Genomic DNA, 21279 nt, shown 5'->3' with positions numbered 1-21279 from the left:
CACAACCCATCATCCACGCCTCTACGTTCATACAACAAAAAGAAAAGAAAAAGAAATCCTAATTAGAGGGAGAGGAATTATTGTTTTTATCCAATTGCTGCCAGTTAGAAGGCTAAACTCCGTCCACTTGGTCTCCTAGCAACCCACTCAGCCCAGGGGACAGGCAGAGTTAGGCCTCACTTAGGCCTCTTCCACACTGCCTATAAAATACAGATTATCTGATTTTCACTGGATTATATGGCAGTGCAGACTCAGCTATATAACCCATTTATAATCTTATATTATCTGCTTTGCACTGGATTATCTTGAGTCCACACTGTCATATAATCCACTCCAGTGTGGATTTTATACAGCTGTGTAGAAGGGCCTTATATAAACCAGTTCAAAGCAAATATTATAAGGGTTGTTGTGTGTCTTTCGGGCTGTGTGGCCATGTTCTAGAAGCATTCTCTCCTGACGTTTCGCCCACATCTATGGCAGGCATCCTCAGAGGTTGTGAGGTATGGAGAAAACTAAGCAAAGAGGTAAATATATATCTGTGGAAAGTCTAGGGTGAGAGAGGTCAGGGTGAATGTTGTGTAGTTAATCACTTTAATTAGCATTGAAAAGCTTATCTGCTGTCTTCTTCCTGCCTCTGGGGCATCCTTTGTTTAGAGTCGTTAACTGCCCTTGGTTGATTCATGTCTGGAAATCCTCTGTTTTCAGAGTATTGCTTTTTATTTACTTATTTATTTTATTTACAAAGCAATACTCTGAAAACAGAGGATTTCCAGACATGAATCAACCTAGGGCAGTTAACGACTCTAAACAAAGGATGCCCCAGAGGCAGGAAGAAGACAGCAGATAAGCTTTTCAATGCTAATTAAAGTGATTAACTACACAACATTCACAGTGACCTCTCTCACCCTAGACTTTCCACAGATATATATTTACCTCTTTGCTTAGTTTTCTCCATACCTCACAACCTCTGAGGATGCCTGCCATAGATGTGGGCGAAACGTCAGGAGAGAATGCTTCTGGAACATGGCCACACAGCCCGAAAGACACACAACAACCCTGTGATCCTGGCCATGAAAGCCTTCGACAAATATTATAAGGTTATTATCAATATAATATATAAAAATTACTGTGGTATAATAAAACAGAACAATAGAATCTCTAAAATCAGGACATTAAAGAAAGAGCAACACTCTGAAAACAGGGGAATTCCATCTGACCAACAAAAGATTCCCATACGTCACAGCAACGCATGGCCGGGCACAGCTAGTAAATACATACATTTACAACTCCGGTTCTGCCGCTCACCTGCAACTCCAAGCAGTGCTTCTGCTTCTCGGAGATCTGGCTCTTCAGTGCTTGCTTCTCCTTGAGCAGGTTCTCCAGTGAAAGGGTCGACCAGTCCAGCTTCAGCTCCTCGCAACGGGCCTTCAGCTAGGAGCACAAAGGAGAAAAACAACAGAGTATAGCTCGGCTATTAATAACATCATAACGGTTGTATCCTGCATCTGAGCTGGAGCAAAGGGTTACCAATGCGAAAGGATTTTGAGCAAACCTCCCACGGAAAGAGGCCTTGAATTTAGCTTTAAGAGCAGGGGTCCTCAAACTTTTTAAGCCGAGGGCCGGTCCACAATCCTTCAGACTGTTGAGGGGCCGGATTATCATTTGGAAAAAAAAAAAAAAATTCCGATGCACACTGCACATGTCTTATTTGTAGTGCAAAAACAACAACAACAACAACGAAAGAACAATACAATATTTAAAAATAAAAATAATTTTAACCAACATACATTTATCAGGATTTCAATGGAAAGTGTGCTCCTGCTTCTGGCCAATGAAATAGTCAAGTTAATTAGGGTTGTTGTTGTTGTTGTTGTGTGCCTTCAAGTCATTTCAGACTTTGGGCGAGCCTAAGTCTAAAATTTATTTATTTATTATTATGTATTTAGTCAAGTTAATTAGGGTTGTTGTTGTTGTTGTTGTTGTTGTTGTTGTTGTGTGCCTTCAAGTCATTTCAGACTTTGGGCGAGCCTAAGTCTAAAATTTATTTATTTATTATTATGTATTTAGTCAAGTTAATTAGGATTGTTGTTGTTGTTGTTGTGTGCCTTCAAGTCATTTCAGACTTTGGGCGAGCCTAAGTCTAAAATGTATTTATTTAGTATTTATTTATTTACTGCCTTTATTTACTACATTTGTATCACACCCTTCTGACCCCAAAGGGGACTCAGAGTGGCTTACAAATTATATGTACATACAATATATTATATTATTAGCATAGCATTATATATTACTATATTGAACTATAGCACCATACTGTAATATTATTAGTAATATTATATGTAATATAGAATATAGAATTAATATTATTATATGGTATTATTATTAGTGTTATATTGTATTACATTATAATATTATTATCAATATTATATGTATATACAATATATCTATATATATAAAAGAGTGATGGTATCACGGCAGCAGACAAAACAACAAAAGTAAACACCCCACAACCTCGAAAATTGACAGCACAACCCCTCATCCATGCCTCTAGGTTGATACAACAAAAAGAAAAGAAAAATAAAGTCCTAATTAGAGGGAGAGGAATAAATGTTTTTATCCAATTGCTGCCAGTTAGAAGGCTAAGCTCCGCCCACTTGGTCTCCTAGCAAACCTACTCAGCCCAGGGGACAGGAAGACTTAGGCCTCACTTAGGCCTCTTCCACAGATTATCAAATTTTAACTGGATTATATGGCAGTGTAGACTCAAGGCCCTTCCACATCTATATAATGCATTTAGAATCTTATATTATCTGCTTTGAACTGGATTATCTTGAGTCCACACTGCCATATAATACACTTCAGTGTGCATACTAAACATAAAGACAACCATACAATAGACCAGGGGTCCCCAAACTAAGGCCCGGGGGCCGGATCCGGCCCTCCAAGGTCATTTACCCGGCCCCCGCCCTCAGTTTTAGACTTAGGCTCACCCAAAGTCTGAAATGACTTGAAGGCACACAACAACAACAACAACAACAACAACAACAACAACAATCCTACTTAACTTGACTATCTCATTGGGCAGAAGCAGGCCCACACTTCCCATTGAAATCCTGATAGGTTTATGTTGGTTAAAATTGTTTTTATTTTTAAATATTGTATTGTTCATTCATTTACTAATATTGTGCTATGGTAATAATATAATATATTGTGTATACATATAATATTGATAATAATATTATAATGTAGTACAATATAATATTTAATTATTATGGTATTTCTACCCCGCCCTTCCCACCCAGTAGGGGACTCAGGGTGGCTAATAATAATATTAATACACTGTAATAATAGTGTATAATATAATAATATTAATTATATATTAAATGTAATATTACTAATAAGAATATGGTACAGTGGTATAGTACAATATAGTAATATATAATGCTAATATTGTGCTATGCTAATAATATAATATATTGTATGTACATACAACTTGTAAGCTGCTCTGAATCCCCTTTGGGGTGAGAGAGAGTGGAGTATAAATTTAGCAAATAAATAAATAAATAAATAAATGATTGTTGTTGCGGGGTTTTGTACTGCAAATAAGACATGTGCAGTGTGCATAGGAATTTGTTCATTTTTTTTCAAATGATAATTCGGCCCCTCAACAATCTGAGGGACCATGAACCGGCCCTCCACTTAAAAAGTTTGAGGACCCCTGCAATAGACATTCAATACCACCACAACCTCAACAATTTCTCACCAACACCACCAGACAACACCACAGCAACGCGTGGCCGGGCACAGCTAGTTATATTATAAAACTGAGGGCGGGGGCCAGGTAAATGACCTCGGAGGGCCGCATCTGGCCCCCGGGCCTTAGTTTGGGGACCCCTGTTTAAGAGGAACTGCTTCTGTGAGTGAGCTCAGAGGTGGTAACTTTGCTCATCGAGAGGTTTCATGTTTCCTGTGGACTTTCGTGCCTTGAACCAAAAACAGGAACTGGGACAGGAGATTCAAATTGCAAGGCTTTTAGGAGCATGACATGTTAATCCAAAATACCCAGGAACAAGAACAAGAACTGGAACAAGGCTCAAGGCAAAAGGCGTAATAATAATCTGGGATATCTTACTGGAGTGCTTTACTGGAAAAGCAGGGAGCTAGACTGTTTAATTGATGACCTCTGGAACAATAGTTAGTACAGTAGAGTCTCACTTATCCAAGCTAAATGGGCTGGCAGAAGCTTGGATAAGCGAATATGTTGGATAATAAGGAGGGATTAAGGAAAAGCCTATTAAACATCAAATTAGGTTATGATTTTACAAATTAAGCACTAAAACATCATCTTTAACAACAAATTTGACAGAAAAAGTAGTTCAATACGCAGTAATGTTATGTTGTAATTATTGTATTTACGAATTTAGCACCAAAATATCACGATATATTGAAAACACTGACTACAAAAATGCGTTGGATAATCCAGAACGTTGGATAAGCGAGTGTTGGATAAGTGAGACTCTACTGTATAATTAGAACAGGATGGATTCAACATTGGTATTTTCATTAAGACATCCTAGTCTATATATTTGTAGAAATGCTCTGACTCACTGCCTGCATATTATAATTTATTATGCTTTATTTTATATAATACAAGAACATTCTTAAAATAAAAAAGTGATACCATAGGATACAGACCATAGGATAATTCTGCCTGAAATGCAGGCATTTATATTCTACCATCTAAGGAAATACATTAAAAAGTATTCTTAATGTACTAAAAAGCAAAAATATACTATTCTAGGAGAAAGAACATTATTACTAGCCTTAATGAAATATTGACTTAACCAAATGATGACATACTGCTTGGAAATCCTGACTATTTGTACTACTACTACTACTACTACTACATTTTTATATCACCATTTGTCCAGATTTATTTATTTTATTTTTTATATAAATATGGACACTTTAGCTTTGTTTTTTAGTTTTTTTCTCTCTCTCCCCTTTTGATCTTTTTTAATCGCAGTTTTCCTACTTTTTATACAATCAAATGTTCTCACTCTTTTGATGTTAATTTACTCTAAACTTCAATAAAAATATTTTAGAAAAATAAAAATAAAATAATAATAATAATAATAATAAAACTTTATTTATATACCGCCCTATCTCCCGGATGGGACTCAGGGTGGTTTCCAATCATAAAAGCAACACAAACATTACACAGCAACATAACAACACATGTTATAATAATACAATTATAGCAATAAATAACACATGACCTGATCAAGGAGACGGGAACCATAAACCCAATATATTAAAATGCATCATTTCAAGTTCAAACCTCTCGATGAGCAAAGTTACCACCTCTGAGCTCGCTCTCAGAAGAGGTTCCTCTTAACGCTAAAATCAAGGCCTTTTTCCGTGAGACTTACATATTATTTTCAATAAACAGCTTGCACTGCTTATAGCCTGGGGCTCCAGGGTGGATTTAAGGTTTTGGAGGACCGGAAAGGATGCAAAAACAACCCGGTGGGCACCTACCAGCTGCAAACTCTGGCTCCGGAGCTCTCCGTTGTCCTTCTCCAACTGTTTGCTCTGCTCCTTCAGCTGCTGGTTGTGGGCCGAGATCTCCTTCTGCGCCTGGATGAGGTCGTTGTAGGTCAGGGCCTTCACCCCAAGCTGGCCGAGGAAGACAGAAATATTATTATTATTATTATTATTATTATTATTATTATTATTATTATTATTATTATTATCTGTGTCTGGCATTGTCAGTTGTGCGGAAGGGCCTACCTCATCCAGCTTTTGCTGGAACAGTCGCTTGATCTCTTCCTTTTGCGCCTGACAGTGAGTAAACAACTGCTGGGCCTTGCCGAGCAAGTGAGTATTCTTTTCCTGAGACAATAAGAGAAAGAATCGGTAGAAATTTATTATTATTACAAATATCATTTTACTGGATTATTATTATTACATTTATTATTTTATTCTATTATTATTCCACTATTATTATATTTATTTTACTCTATTATAATTACATTTATTTTCCTCTAGTATTATTATTATGACATGAATTATTTTACTATTATTATATTTAGTTTATTATTATTACATTTAGTGTACTCTATCATTACATGTATTATTTTACTCTGTTATTATCTTTATTACATTTATTCTACTCTATTCTTATTATCATTACATTTATTATTTTACTCTATTATTATTACATTCATTTTATTATTTATTTATCACATTTATTTTACTCTATCATTATTATTACATTTATTATTTTACTCATTATATTTATTTATATTTATTTATTTATTTATATTTATTACATTTATTTTACTCTATTCTTATTATCTTTACTCTATTATTATTTATTATTGCTGTTATTACTGTATTACATTTATTTTACTCTATCATTATTATCACATTTATTATTTTACTCATTATATTTATTACATTTATTTTACTCTATTATTATTATTATTATTATATTTATTACTGTCTTATATTTATTTTACTCTACAATTATTATTACATTTATTTTACTCTATTATTATTATTACATTTATTATTTTACTCTATTACTGCATTTATTTTACTCTATTACTACATTTATTACTTTATTATATTATTATTATGTTTATTGTACTCTACTATTATTACATTTATTTTACTCTAGTATTATTACATTTATTTTACTCTATTATTATTATTTTGTTATGACACAGCAAACAAGATAGACATGCTGGATTTCGTATCACAAAATCACAAGTCGAACACTTATTATTATTATTACCTTTATTATTTTACCCTATCATTATTATTATTATTACAATTATTATCTATTATTTGTTTTTATCTATTTATTATTATTGGAAAGATATGTGAACAAAGAATTACAACGTGAGTTCACTGGGCATATTATTGTTGTTATTATTATTTATATTATTGTTGTTGTTATTACTCTTGAGGCTCAAAGCACTCCAGAAATGGAGGCAAGTGGAGGACTACAACTCGGGATTATGAAGACCCATCTTTGGAACGTCAAACCCATACTGACAAAGCACGACACCTTCGTTGATTTATGTCTGCTGAAACTCAGCGGCTCTGGAGGCTTTGTTTACAATATTGACAGCACTAAGCTCCCAAACTATCCGGACACATGCTGCATGTCCGTCTCTCTCAAAGTCCGTTCTCACTGTACGTCTTGGGACTTGACGGCACCCCATAAGGAGAGGGGGGCAAGGAGAGACTCGGGACTTGAAGGCACCCCATAAGGAGAGGGGGGCAAGGAGAGACTCGGGACTTGAAGGCACCCCATAAGGAGAGGGGGGCAAGGAGAGTCTTGGGACTTGAAGGCACCCCATAAGGAGAGGGGGGCAAGGAGAGACTCGGGACTTGAAGGCACCCCATAAGGAGAGGGGGGCAAGGAGAGACTCGGGACTTGACGGCACCCCATAAGGAGAGGGGGGCAAGGAGAGACTCGGGACTTGAAGGCACCCCATAAGGAGAGGGGGGCAAGGAGAGTCTTGGGACTTGAAGGCACCCCATAAGGAGAGGGGGGCAAGGAGAGACTCGGGACTTGACGGCACCCCATAAGGAGAGGGGGGCAAGGAGAGACTCGGGACTTGAAGGCACCCCATAAGGAGAGGGGGGCAAGGAGAGTCTTGGGACTTGAAGGCACCCCATAAGGAGAGGGGGGCAAGGAGAGTCTTGGGACTTGAAGGCACCCCATAAGGAGAGGGGGGCAAGGAGAGACTCGGGAGTTGAAGGCACCTCATAAGGAGAGGGGGGCAAGGAGAGTCTTGGGACTTGAAGGCACCCCATAAGGAGAGGGGGGCAAGGAGAGTCTTGGGACTTGACGGCACCCTATAAGGAGAGGGGGGCAAGGAGAGTCTTGGGACTTGACGGCACCCCATAAGGAGAGGGGGGCAAGGAGAGTCTTGGGACTTGAAGGCACCCCATAAGGAGAGGGGGGCAAGGAGAGTCTTGGGACTTGAAGGCACCCCATAAGGAGAGGGGGGCAAGGAGAGTCTTGGGACTTGAAGGCACCCCATAAGGAGAGGGGGGCAAGGAGAGTCTTGGGACTTGAAGGCACCCCATAAGGAGAGGGGGGCAAGGAGAGACTCGGGACTTGAAGGCACCCCATAAGGAGAGGGGGGCAAGGAGAGTCTTGGGACTTGAAGGCACCCCATAAGGAGAGAGGGGCAAGGAGAGTCTTGGGACTTGAAGGCACCCCATAAGGAGAGGGGGGCAAGGAGAGACTCGGGAGTTGAAGGCACCTCATAAGGAGAGGGGGGCAAGGAGAGTCTTGGGACTTGAAGGCACCCCATAAGGAGAGGGGGGCAAGCAGAGTCTTGGGACTTGACGGCACCCCATAAGGAGAGGGGGGCAAGGAGAGTCTTGGGACTTGACGGCACCCCATAAGGAGAGGGGGGCAAGGAGAGTTTTGGGACTTGAAGGCACCCCATAAGGAGAGGGGGGCAAGGAGAGTCTTGGGACTTGACGGCACCCCATAAGGAGAGGGGGGCAAGGAGAGTCTTGGGACTTGAAGGCACCTCATAAGGAGAGGGGGGCAAGGAGAGTCTTGGGACTTGAAGGCACCCCATAAGGAGAGGGGGGCAAGGAGAGTCTTGGGACTTGACGGCACCCCATAAGGAGAGGGGGGCAAGGAGAGTCTTGGGACTTGAAGGCACCTCATAAGGAGAGGGGGGCAAGGAGAGTCTTGGGACTTGAAGGCACCCCATAAGGAGAGGGGGGCAAGGAGAGTCTTGGGACTTGAAGGCACCCCATAAGGAGAGGGGGGCAAGGAGAGTCTTGGGACTTGACGGCACCCCATAAGGAGAGGGGGGCAAGGAGAGACTCGGGACTTGACGGCACCCCATAAGGAGAGGGGGGCAAGGAGAGTCTTGGGACTTGACGGCACCCCATAAGGAGAGGGGGGCAAGGAGAGTCTTGGGACTTGACGGCACCCCATAAGGAGAGGGGGGCAAGGAGAGACTCGGGACTTGACGGCACCCCATAAGGAGAGGGGGGCAAGGAGAGTCTTGGGACTTGAAGGCACCCCATAAGGAGAGGGGGGCAAGGAGAGTCTTGGGACTTGAAGGCACCCCATAAGGAGAGGGGGGCAAGGAGAGACTCGGGACTTGAAGGCACCCCATAAGGAGAGGGGGGCAAGGAGAGACTCGGGACTTGACGGCACCCCATAAGGAGAGGGGGGCAAGGAGAGACTCGGGACTTGAAGGCACCCCATAAGGAGAGGGGGGCAAGGAGAGTCTTGTGACTTGACGGCACCCCATAAGGAGAGGGGGGCAAGGAGAGACTCGGGACTTGACGGCACCCCATAAGGAGAGGGGGGCAAGGAGAGACTCGGGACTTGAAGGCACCCCATAAGGAGAGGGGGGCAAGGAGAGACTCGGGACTTGAAGGCACCCCATAAGGAGAGGGGGGCAAGGAGAGACTCGGGACTTGACGGCACCCCATAAGGAGAGGGGGGCAAGGAGAGACTCGGGACTTGAAGGCACCCCATAAGGAGAGGGGGGCAAGGAGAGTCTTGGGACTTGACGGCACCCCATAAGGAGAGGGGGGCAAGGAGAGACTCGGGACTTGAAGGCACCCCATAAGGAGAGGGGGGCAAGGAGAGACTCGGGACTTGAAGGCACCCCATAAGGAGAGGGGGGCAAGGAGAGTCTTGGGACTTGACGGCACCCCATAAGGAGAGGGGGGCAAGGAGAGTCTTGGGACTTGAAGGCACCCCATAAGGAGAGGGGGGCAAGGAGAGTCTTGGGACTTGAAGGCACCCCATAAGGAGAGGGGGGCAAGGAGAGTCTTGGGACTTGAAGGCACCCCATAAGGAGAGGGGGGCAAGGAGAGTCTTGGGACTTGACGGCACCCCATAAGGAGAGGGGGGCAAGGAGAGTCTTGGGACTTGACGGCACCCCATAAGGAGAGGGGGGCAAGGAGAGACTCGGGACTTGAAGGCACCCCATAAGGAGAGGGGGGCAAGGAGAGTCTTGGGACTTGACGGCACCCCATAAGGAGAGGGGGGCAAGGAGAGACTCGGGACTTGAAGGCACCCCATAAGGAGAGGGGGGCAAGGAGAGTCTTGGGACTTGACGGCACCCCATAAGGAGAGGGGGGCAAGGAGAGACTCGGGACTTGAAGGCACCCCATAAGGAGAGGGGGGCAAGGAGAGTCTTGGGACTTGACGGCACCCCATAAGGAGAGGGGGGCAAGGAGAGTCTTGGGACTTGAAGGCACCCCATAAGGAGAGGGGGGCAAGGAGAGACTCGGGACTTGAAGGCACCCCATAAGGAGAGGGGGGCAAGGAGAGACTCGGGACTTGACGGCACCCCATAAGGAGAGGGGGGCAAGGAGAGTCTTGGGACTTGACGGCACCCCATAAGGAGAGGGGGGCAAGGAGAGTCTTGGGACTTGAAGGCACCCCATAAGGAGAGGGGGGCAAGGAGAGACTCGGGACTTGAAGGCACCCCATAAGGAGAGGGGGGCAAGGAGAGTCTTGGGACTTGAAGGCACCCCATAAGGAGAGGGGGGCAAGGAGAGACTCGGGACTTGAAGGCACCCCATAAGGAGAGGGGGGCAAGGAGAGACTCGGGACTTGACGGCACCCCATAAGGAGAGGGGGGCAAGGAGAGTCTTGGGACTTGACGGCACCCCATAAGGAGAGGGGGGCAAGGAGAGTCTTGGGACTTGAAGGCACCCCATAAGGAGAGGGGGGCAAGGAGAGACTCGGGACTTGACGGCACCCCATAAGGAGAGGGGGGCAAGGAGAGACTCGGGACTTGAAGGCACCCCATAAGGAGAGGGGGGCAAGGAGAGACTCGGGACTTGAAGGCACCCCATAAGGAGAGGGGGGCAAGGAGAGACTCGGGACTTGACGGCACCCCATAAGGAGAGGGGGGCAAGGAGAGACTCGGGACTTGAAGGCACCCCATAAGGAGAGGGGGGCAAGGAGAGTCTTGTGACTTGACGGCACCCCATAAGGAGAGGGGGGCAAGGAGAGACTCGGGACTTGAAGGCACCCCATAAGGAGAGGGGGGCAAGGAGAGACTCGGGACTTGAAGGCACCCCATAAGGAGAGGGGGGCAAGGAGAGACTCGGGACTTGACGGCACCCCATAAGGAGAGGGGGGCAAGGAGAGACTCGGGACTTGAAGGCACCCCATAAGGAGAGGGGGGCAAGGAGAGTCTTGGGACTTGACGGCACCCCATAAGGAGAGGGGGGCAAGGAGAGACTCGGGACTTGAAGGCACCCCATAAGGAGAGGGGGGCAAGGAGAGACTCGGGACTTGAAGGCACCCCATAAGGAGAGGGGGGCAAGGAGAGTCTTGGGACTTGACGGCACCCCATAAGGAGAGGGGGGCAAGGAGAGTCTTGGGACTTGAAGGCACCCCATAAGGAGAGGGGGGCAAGGAGAGTCTTGGGACTTGAAGGCACCCCATAAGGAGAGGGGGGCAAGGAGAGTCTTGGGACTTGAAGGCACCCCATAAGGAGAGGGGGGCAAGGAGAGTCTTGGGACTTGACGGCACCCCATAAGGAGAGGGGGGCAAGGAGAGACTCGGGACTTGAAGGCACCCCATAAGGAGAGGGGGGCAAGGAGAGTCTTGGGACTTGAAGGCACCCCATAAGGAGAGGGGGGCAAGGAGAGACTCGGGACTTGAAGGCACCCCATAAGGAGAGGGGGGCAAGGAGAGTCTTGGGACTTGACGGCACCCCATAAGGAGAGGGGGGCAAGGAGAGACTCGGGACTTGAAGGCACCCCATAAGGAGAGGGGGGCAAGGAGAGTCTTGGGACTTGACGGCACCCCATAAGGAGAGGGGGGCAAGGAGAGACTCGGGACTTGAAGGCACCCCATAAGGAGAGGGGGGCAAGGAGAGTCTTGGGACTTGACGGCACCCCATAAGGAGAGGGGGGCAAGGAGAGTCTTGGGACTTGACGGCACCCCATAAGGAGAGGGGGGCAAGGAGAGACTCGGGACTTGAAGGCACCCCATAAGGAGAGGGGGGCAAGGAGAGTCTTGGGACTTGACGGCACCCCATAAGGAGAGGGGGGCAAGGAGAGACTCGGGACTTGACGGCACCCCATAAGGAGAGGGGGGCAAGGAGAGTCTTGGGACTTGACGGCACCCCATAAGGAGAGGGGGGCAAGGAGAGTCTTGGGACTTGACGGCACCCCATAAGGAGAGGGGGGCAAGGAGAGACTCGGGACTTGACGGCACCCCATAAGGAGAGGGGGGCAAGGAGAGTCTTGGGACTTGAAGGCACCCCATAAGGAGAGGGGGGCAAGGAGAGTCTTGGGACTTGAAGGCACCCCATAAGGAGAGGGGGGCAAGGAGAGACTCGGGACTTGAAGGCACCCCATAAGGAGAGGGGGGCAAGGAGAGACTCGGGACTTGACGGCACCCCATAAGGAGAGGGGGGCAAGGAGAGACTCGGGACTTGAAGGCACCCCATAAGGAGAGGGGGGCAAGGAGAGTCTTGTGACTTGACGGCACCCCATAAGGAGAGGGGGGCAAGGAGAGACTCGGGACTTGACGGCACCCCATAAGGAGAGGGGGGCAAGGAGAGACTCGGGACTTGAAGGCACCCCATAAGGAGAGGGGGGCAAGGAGAGACTCGGGACTTGAAGGCACCCCATAAGGAGAGGGGGGCAAGGAGAGACTCGGGACTTGACGGCACCCCATAAGGAGAGGGGGGCAAGGAGAGACTCGGGACTTGAAGGCACCCCATAAGGAGAGGGGGGCAAGGAGAGTCTTGGGACTTGACGGCACCCCATAAGGAGAGGGGGGCAAGGAGAGACTCGGGACTTGAAGGCACCCCATAAGGAGAGGGGGGCAAGGAGAGACTCGGGACTTGAAGGCACCCCATAAGGAGAGGGGGGCAAGGAGAGTCTTGGGACTTGACGGCACCCCATAAGGAGAGGGGGGCAAGGAGAGTCTTGGGACTTGAAGGCACCCCATAAGGAGAGGGGGGCAAGGAGAGTCTTGGGACTTGAAGGCACCCCATAAGGAGAGGGGGGCAAGGAGAGTCTTGGGACTTGAAGGCACCCCATAAGGAGAGGGGGGCAAGGAGAGACTCGGGACTTGAAGGCACCCCATAAGGAGAGGGGGGCAAGGAGAGACTCGGGACTTGACGGCACCCCATAAGGAGAGGGGGGCAAGGAGAGTCTTGGGACTTGAAGGCACCCCATAAGGAGAGGGGGGCAAGGAGAGTCTTGGGACTTGAAGGCACCCCATAAGGAGAGGGGGGCAAGGAGAGACTCGGGACTTGAAGGCACCCCATAAGGAGAGGGGGGCAAGGAGAGTCTTGGGACTTGACGGCACCCCATAAGTAGAGGGGGGCAAGGAGAGACTCGGGACTTGAAGGCACCCCATAAGGAGAGGGGGGCAAGGAGAGTCTTGGGACTTGACGGCACCCCATAAGGAGAGGGGGGCAAGGAGAGACTCGGGACTTGAAGGCACCCCATAAGGAGAGGGGGGCAAGGAGAGTCTTGGGACTTGACGGCACCCCATAAGGAGAGGGGGGCAAGGAGAGTCTTGGGACTTGAAGGCACCCCATAAGGAGAGGGGGGCAAGGAGAGACTCGGGACTTGAAGGCACCCCATAAGGAGAGGGGGGCAAGGAGAGACTCGGGACTTGACGGCACCCCATAAGGAGAGGGGGGCAAGGAGAGTCTTGGGACTTGACGGCACCCCATAAGGAGAGGGGGGCAAGGAGAGTCTTGGGACTTGAAGGCACCCCATAAGGAGAGGGGGGCAAGGAGAGACTCGGGACTTGACGGCACCCCATAAGGAGAGGGGCCAAGGAGGGGCGACCCACCTTCTCCTCTTCCAGCAACTGCTGCAGGTTGGCCTTGTACTGCGGGGTCTTCATGTAGGCCATGAACTGCAGGTACTGGATCTTGAAGGAGTCTGCGGGGACCAAAGCATCGACAGAGGTGAGGACCACCACCAAGCCCATCATCCCCGACATCTGCCACGGCCCCGCAGAGCCCCTTACCGAGCAGCTTCTGGAGTGCAGGCGGGGTGGGGGCCCCCAGGAGCTGGTTGGACGAGTGCCGCTGCACTTTCGGAGGTAGTTGGTAGAAAGGGCTGTGAGGTGACCGGTAGGCATCTGGAGGAGGGGGAAAGAAGGAAGTCAATATCTGACCCCTCCCGACAGAAGGCCATCCAGCCCAGCCCTCTTATAGATAGATAGATAGATATAGATAAGATAGATATGATAAGATAGATATGATACGATAGGTATAGATATAAGATAGATATGATACAATAGATATAGATATGATAAGATAGATATAGATAAGATATAGGTAAGATGGATATAGATAAGATAGATATAGATTAGATATATAGATATAGATTAGCCGCCCCGAGTCCCCACGGGGAGATGGTGGCGGGGTATAAATAAAGCTTTATTATTATTATTATTATTATTATTATTATTAGATAAGATAGATATAGATTAGATAAGATAGATAGAGATATAGATAAGATATAGATTAGATAAGATAGATATAGATATAGATAAGATAGATATAGATTAGATAAGACAGATATAGATTAGATAAGATAGATATAGATATAGATATAGATAAGATAGATATAGATATAGATAAGATAGATATAGATAGAGATAAGATAGATAGAGATAGAGATAAGATAGATATAGATATAGATAAGATAGATATAGATATAGATAAGATAGATATAGATAAGATAGATAGAGATAGAGATAAGATAGAGATAGAGATAAGATAGATATAGATATAGATAAGATAGATATAGATTAGATAAGATAGATATAGATATAGATAAGATAGATAGAGATATAGATAAGATAGATATAGATTAGATAAGATAGATATAGATATAGATAAGATAGATAGAGATATAGATAAGATAGATATAGATTAGATAAGATAGATATAGATATAGATAAGATAGATAGAGATATAGATAAGATAGATATAGATTAGATAAGATAGATATAGATAAGATAGATATAGATATAGATAAGATAGATATAGATAAGATAGATATAGATTAGAAAAGATAGATATAGATTAAATAAGATAGATATAGATTAGATATAGATAAGATTTAGATAAGATATAGAATAGATAAGATATAGAATAGATTAGATATAGGTAAGATTAGATATATATATAGATAAGATATAGATTAGATATAGATAAGATTAGATATAGATAAGATTAGATATAGATTAGATTAGATATAGATTAGATATAGATATAGATAAGATATAGATTAGATATAGATTAGATTAGATGTAGATTAGATATAGATTAGATATAGATTAGAGATAGATATAGATTAGATAGATAGAATTGGAAGAGACTCCCACTGGCCATCCAGCCGAACCCCTTTCTGCCCAGGAGGTCACCATCCGATCCCTCCCTACAGATGGCCATCCAGTCCAGCCTCTTATAGATAGATAGATAGATAGATAGATAGATAGATAGATAGATAGATAGATAGGATTGGAAGAGACTCCAATGGTCATCCAGCCAAACCCCTTTCAGCCAGGCATGGAGACACCATCTGATCCCTCCCGACAGATGGCCACCCATTCCAGCCCCCTTAGGGTCTCAGGGGTGGGGTGGCCCAGGCCCCCGCTTACCCTGAGGAGAGGAGGAAGAGGCCTGGGAGGCGGTCTGGGAGTGGAGCATCTCGGCCGCCGCGGCCGCCGGGCTCTTCTTGGCCTTGCGCTCGGTTGCCCCGCCCACACTCATCTTCTTGGGCCGGCCCCGCTTGCGCCCGCCCATCTTGCGGCCCTTCTTGCTCAGCTTCTTCTTGCGGGGTTTGGACGGGGAGGCCTTCTTCAGGGCGTTGGGCCCCGGGGCCTTCTCGTCCTCCGCCCCCTCCTCCTGCTTTTTTTTTTTTTTGGGGGAAACAGAAAATACACGAAGATTTCAGAACTTCAGCTTTCCCACAGGAGCCCCATGGACGGAAATTTGGGTTTGCGGGGTTGTGCAGACCTTGCTCTCCTGGACTTTTGTGGGCGTTGTGGTGTTGCTCTTGTTCTCCCGCTGCTGCCTGCGCCTAGCTGCCTCTTGCTCCTCCTGTGGGAAGACCGACAAGACGAGGCGGCGGTGAGGACAGGCTGGGACCAAACGTGGGGCACATAACCCCCATGACCCACTTTACGTCCTGGCGAAGTTTGGGGAAGGATGGACCATGAATGGTGGGATTTGCGGTACCTTCACTCACTTCCACCGACCACTGTGACCTGCACAAATGATGGACCGGTGGACCAGTATCTTCACTGACTTCCAGAGACCACTGCGACCCCCACGAATGATGGACCGGGACCAAACATGGGACACATAACCCCCATAACCGACTCTACATCCTGGTGAAGTTTGGGGAAGGATGGACCATGAATGGTGGGATTTGCAGCACCTTCACTCATTTCCAGAGACCACTGCGACCCACACAAATGACGGACCGGTGGACCAGTATCTTCACTGACTTCCACAGACCACTGCGACCCCCATGAATGATGGACCGGGACCAAACTTGGCACACAGACCACCATGACCCACTTTACGGGATTTGCAGTACTTTCACTCACTTCCAGAGACCACTGCGACCTGCACGAATGACGGACTGGTGGACCAGTACCTTCACTGACTTTCAGAGACCACTAGGACCCCCACGAATGACAGACCGGGACCAAACTTGGCACACAGACCCCCATGACCCACTTTATGTCCTGGTGAAGTTTGGGGAAGGATGGACCACGAGTGGTGGGATTTGCAGTACTTTCACTCACTTCCAGAGACCACTGTGACTCTCACAAATAATGGACCGGGACCAAACTTGGCACACATAACCCCCATGACCCACTTTACATTCTGGTGAAGTTTGGGGAAGGATGGACCACGAGTGGTGGGATTTGCAGTACCTTCACTGACTTCCAGAGACCACTACGACCCCCACAAATGATGGACTGGGACCAAACTTGGCACACATAACCCCCATGATCCACTTTACATCCTGGCAAAGTTTGGGGAAGGATGGACCACGAATGGTGGGATTTGCGGTACCTTCACTCACTTCCACCGTCCACTGTGACCCCCACAAATGATGGACCGGTGAACCAGTATCTTCACTGACTTCCACAGACCACTGCGACCCCCACGAATGATGGACTGGGACCAAACGTGGGACACATAACCCCCATGACCCACTCTACATCCTGGTGAAGTTTGGGGAAGGATGGACCATGAATGGTGGGATTTGCAACACCTTCACTCATTTCCAGAGTCCACTGCGACCCACACAAATGACGGACCGGTGGGCCAGTACCTTCACTGACTTTCAGAGACCACTGCGACCCCCACAAATGACAGACCGGAACCAAACTTGGCACACAGACCACCATGACCCACTTTACATCCTGGTGAGGTTTGGGGAAGGATGGACCACATATGATGGGATTTGCGGTACCTTCACTCACTTCTACAGACCACTGTGACCCACACAAATGACAGACCGGTGGACCAGTATCTTCACTGACTTCCAGAGACCACTGCGACCCCCACGAATGATGGACTGGGACCAAACTTGGCACACATAACCCCATGACCCACTTTACATCCTGGTGAGGTTTGGGGAAGGATGGACCACATATGATGGGATTTGCAGTACTGTCACTCACTTCCAAAGACCACTGCGACCCCCATGAATGACGGACCGGGTCCAAGCTTGGCAACCTCCCCCTCCATGACCCACTATACATCTTGGTGTAGCTCGGGGGAGGATGGAACACGGTTGATGGGATTTGCAGTACCTTCAGTCACTTCCAGAGACCACTGTGGCCCACATGAATGATGGACTAGGGCTAAGCTCAGTACACATACCCCCCGTGACCCACGATATGTCCTGTGACCCTTACAAAAGACGGACCGGGACCAAGCTTGGCACACAGACCCCCCATGACCCACTTATACATCCTGGTGTGGTTTGGGGAAGATGGACTGTGGGTGGTGGGATTTGCAGTATCTTCAGTTACTTCCAGGGATGACTGCAACCCCCATGAATGATGGACCGGGGCCAAGCTTGGTACACAGAACCCCCCACAACCCAATATATTATTACTTATTTATTTATTATTTATTAGCGACATTTCTATCCCGCCCTTCTCACCCCGAAGGGGACTCAGGGTGGCTTACAATAAATTGTATTATTAGCATAGCACAATATAAGCATTATATATTACTATATTGTACTATATCACTATACTGCAATATTATTAGTAATATTACATGTAATATATAATATACAATTATAACAGTGTATTATTATTATTATTATTAATATTATATTGTATTACATAATAATATTATCATATACATCCTGGTGTGGTTTGGGGGAGGATGGACCATGGATGATGGGATTTGCGGTACCTTCACTCACTTCCAGAGACCACTACGACCCGCACGAATGACCGACCGGGACCAAGCTTGGCACCCATAACCCCCATGACCCACTATACATCCCGGTGTGATTTGGGTTAGGATGGACCACGGATGATAGAACCGGGACAAAAATTGGCACACAGAAACAAGACACTTACCCTGAGTTTTGGATTTTTGAGACTAGAGAAGTAGTTTTCAAGCTAAAACGAAGGAAAAAATGCAAAATATCAGTCCTGAAAACAAAAGTCAGCATGTTTACCCCGCAAAAAATGAAGCAAAGTGGTTGCCATTCCAACCCCAAAGAAATATCATGCAATTTCCGTCACTCTTAAAGGGCCAAGAAATAAATTTATTTATTTACTGCATTAATATCCTGCCCATCGCACCCTGAAGGGTCTCAGGGCAGCTTACAAATAATATGCACATACAATGAATTATATTATTAGCATAGCACAATATTAGCATTATATTGTACTATACCACTATCTATATATATAAAAGAGTGATGGCATCAGGGCAGCGGACAAAACAACAAAAGTAAACACCCCACAACCTCGAAAATTGACATCACAACCCCTCATCCATGCCTCTCGGTTGATACAACAAAAAGAAAAGAAAAATAAATTCCTAATTAGAGGGAGAGGAATAATAGTTTTTATCCAATTGCTGCCAGTTACAAGGCTAAGCTCCACCCACTTGGTCTCCTAGCAACCCACTCAGCCCAGTGTTAATAAAATAATGATAAAAAATAAATACAAATAATACAATAAAAAATTATAAAAAACACTAAAATAATTAATACAATAAAATACTATAAAAATGACTAAAAATAATACAACAAAATAATAAAATATAATAAATAAAAAAGATAAGTGACAATAAAATTAATTTAAAAAAATACAAATAACGTCAAATAAAAATTCCACAACAAGTTTTAACCGATACCACCACCACTTTGCCACAGCAACGCGTGGCCGGGCACAGCTAGTCTATATATAAAAGAGTGATGGCATCAGGGCAGCGGACAAAACAACAAAAGTACAGGCCCCCCAACCTCGAAATTTGACAACACAACCCATCATCCATGCCTCTAGGTTGATACAACAAAAGGGAAAAGAAAAATAAAGTCCTAATTACAGGGAGAGGAATAATAGTTTTTATCCAATTGCTGCCAGTTTGAAGGCTAAGCTCTGCCCACTTGGTCTCCTAGCAACCTACTCAGCCCAGGGGACAGGCACAGTTAGGCCTCACTTAGGCCTCTTCCACAGATTATCAGATTTTAACTGGATTATATGGCAGTGTAGACTCAAGGCCCTTCCACACAGCTATATAACCCATTTAGAATCTTATATTATCTGCTTTGAACTGGATTATCTTGACTCCACACTGCCATATAATCCACTTCAGTGTGCATACTAAACATAAAGACAACCATACAACAGACATTCAATACCACCACTACCTCAACAATTTCTCACCAACACCACCAGACAACGCCACAGCAACGCGTGGCCGGGCACAGCTAGTATTATATATAATGGGCAAAGTGTCCCCAATATTATGTCCTAACCATGTTTAGAAATGAAAGCCATTGTTATAAAGCGTCCGCCTTGCGTTTAGTACTCACTATGGTCCGATCGATAGTATGCAGGTAGTAAGAAACGGGTTTCCCGGTCCAGGAGACGGATCCTTTCAGGGGCGACAACTCCACCACTCGCATGATGGTGCCAATATCTTTGCAAAAGACGAGAAAAAGAAGGATATTCGCCATTATAGAAGGAACACAAGGCTCTCCAAGCTTCGGATATTACTCCACAACCAACAGAAAAGCAAGGATTCCCACTCGCTATTCTTACCGCTCAAGTTCCGGCTGTTGATCCTGAAGTTCAGAGGCGCAAAGGGTTTCGAGGAAACAATCTGACCCCCTGTTTCGGGCAAGAGCAGGATGTTAGTCTCCACCGAGGGATGGGAAAGCATGTTGGGACGGGTGGGCTTTTAAATATTAGGACAAACCGTTCCGTAATTATTTCAAGCCTTCCACGTTTGCAAGGGTCGGGAGTGCAGGGCCCTTGCGAAAAAGCGAAATACTGTTTTTTAAAAAAGTTATCAGAAATGCGAGTAGGTAAATAGGTACTGCTTTTTAAAAAGCAGGGAGTTTCTGAAAGGTGCCCGTCAGGCAATTCGATCCGGAGGATGTCTAAGGATGACAAAGCTCCTCGGCATGGAAGACGGAGATGGCTGGAGTCGAGCACCGTAATTATAGTTATTATTATTATAGAACCAAGTAGACATAATTTATAAAAATGTAATTTTTAATAAATTAAGTAAAGTATATTATTATTATAGATACAAGTAAACACAATTTATAGAAATGCAATTTTTAATAAAGTATATTATTATTATTAAAAATCCTATTATTATTATTATTATAGAACCAAGTAAACATATTTTATAAAAATGTAATTTTAACAAATTAAAGTATATTATTATTATTTATTAATTTAGAAACACCTAATTTAAAAAAATCCTATTATTATTATTATAGAACTAAGTAAACATAATTTATAAAAATGTAATTTAAAAAATCCTATTATTATTATTATAGAACCAAGTAAACATAATTTATAAACCCCTAATTTATAAAAATCCTATTTTTATTATTATAGATCCAAGTAAACATAATTTATAAAAATGTAATATTTAATAAATTGTGTATATTATTATTATTATAGATGCAAGTAAACATAATTTATAGAAATGTATTTTTAAAAAATTAAAGTAAATTATTCTTATTATTTAGATCCAAGTA

At 45.1% G+C, this 21279-nt stretch overlaps 1 protein-coding gene across 5 annotated transcripts in view; it reads right to left on the bottom strand.

Annotated features, from left to right (window-relative positions):
• dot1l (DOT1 like histone lysine methyltransferase) overlaps positions 1 to 21279 on the bottom strand; it is a 76053-nt gene that overhangs the window by 26232 nt on the left and 28542 nt on the right. For 4 of the 5 annotated variants that reach the window (XR_010000230.1, XR_010000228.1, XR_010000231.1 and 1 more), the window contains exons 10-19: positions 20327 to 20395; positions 20098 to 20204; positions 18629 to 18670; positions 16026 to 16109; positions 15668 to 15917; positions 14024 to 14137; positions 13844 to 13935; positions 5794 to 5895; positions 5542 to 5679; positions 1306 to 1431 (exon numbers count right to left, since the gene is read on the bottom strand). Coding sequence is in view for 1 of the 5 variants with exons in the window: in XM_062960096.1 (XP_062816166.1) it covers positions 1306 to 1431; positions 5542 to 5679; positions 5794 to 5895; positions 13844 to 13935; positions 14024 to 14137; positions 15668 to 15917; positions 16026 to 16109; positions 18629 to 18670; positions 20098 to 20204; positions 20327 to 20395 (1124 nt within the window). In the remaining 4 variants the exon portion in view is untranslated. The remainder of the gene's footprint in view (positions 1 to 1305; positions 1432 to 5541; positions 5680 to 5793; positions 5896 to 13843; positions 13936 to 14023; positions 14138 to 15667; positions 15918 to 16025; positions 16110 to 18628; positions 18671 to 20097; positions 20205 to 20326; positions 20396 to 21279) is intronic. The other variant, XR_010000229.1, reaches the window with a different exon arrangement.

Source organism: Anolis carolinensis, unplaced genomic scaffold, assembly GCF_035594765.1.
Source record: "Anolis carolinensis isolate JA03-04 unplaced genomic scaffold, rAnoCar3.1.pri scaffold_7, whole genome shotgun sequence".
NCBI lineage: Eukaryota > Metazoa > Chordata > Lepidosauria > Squamata > Dactyloidae > Anolis > Anolis carolinensis.
This window is presented reverse-complemented; position numbering and strand designations above follow the sequence as displayed.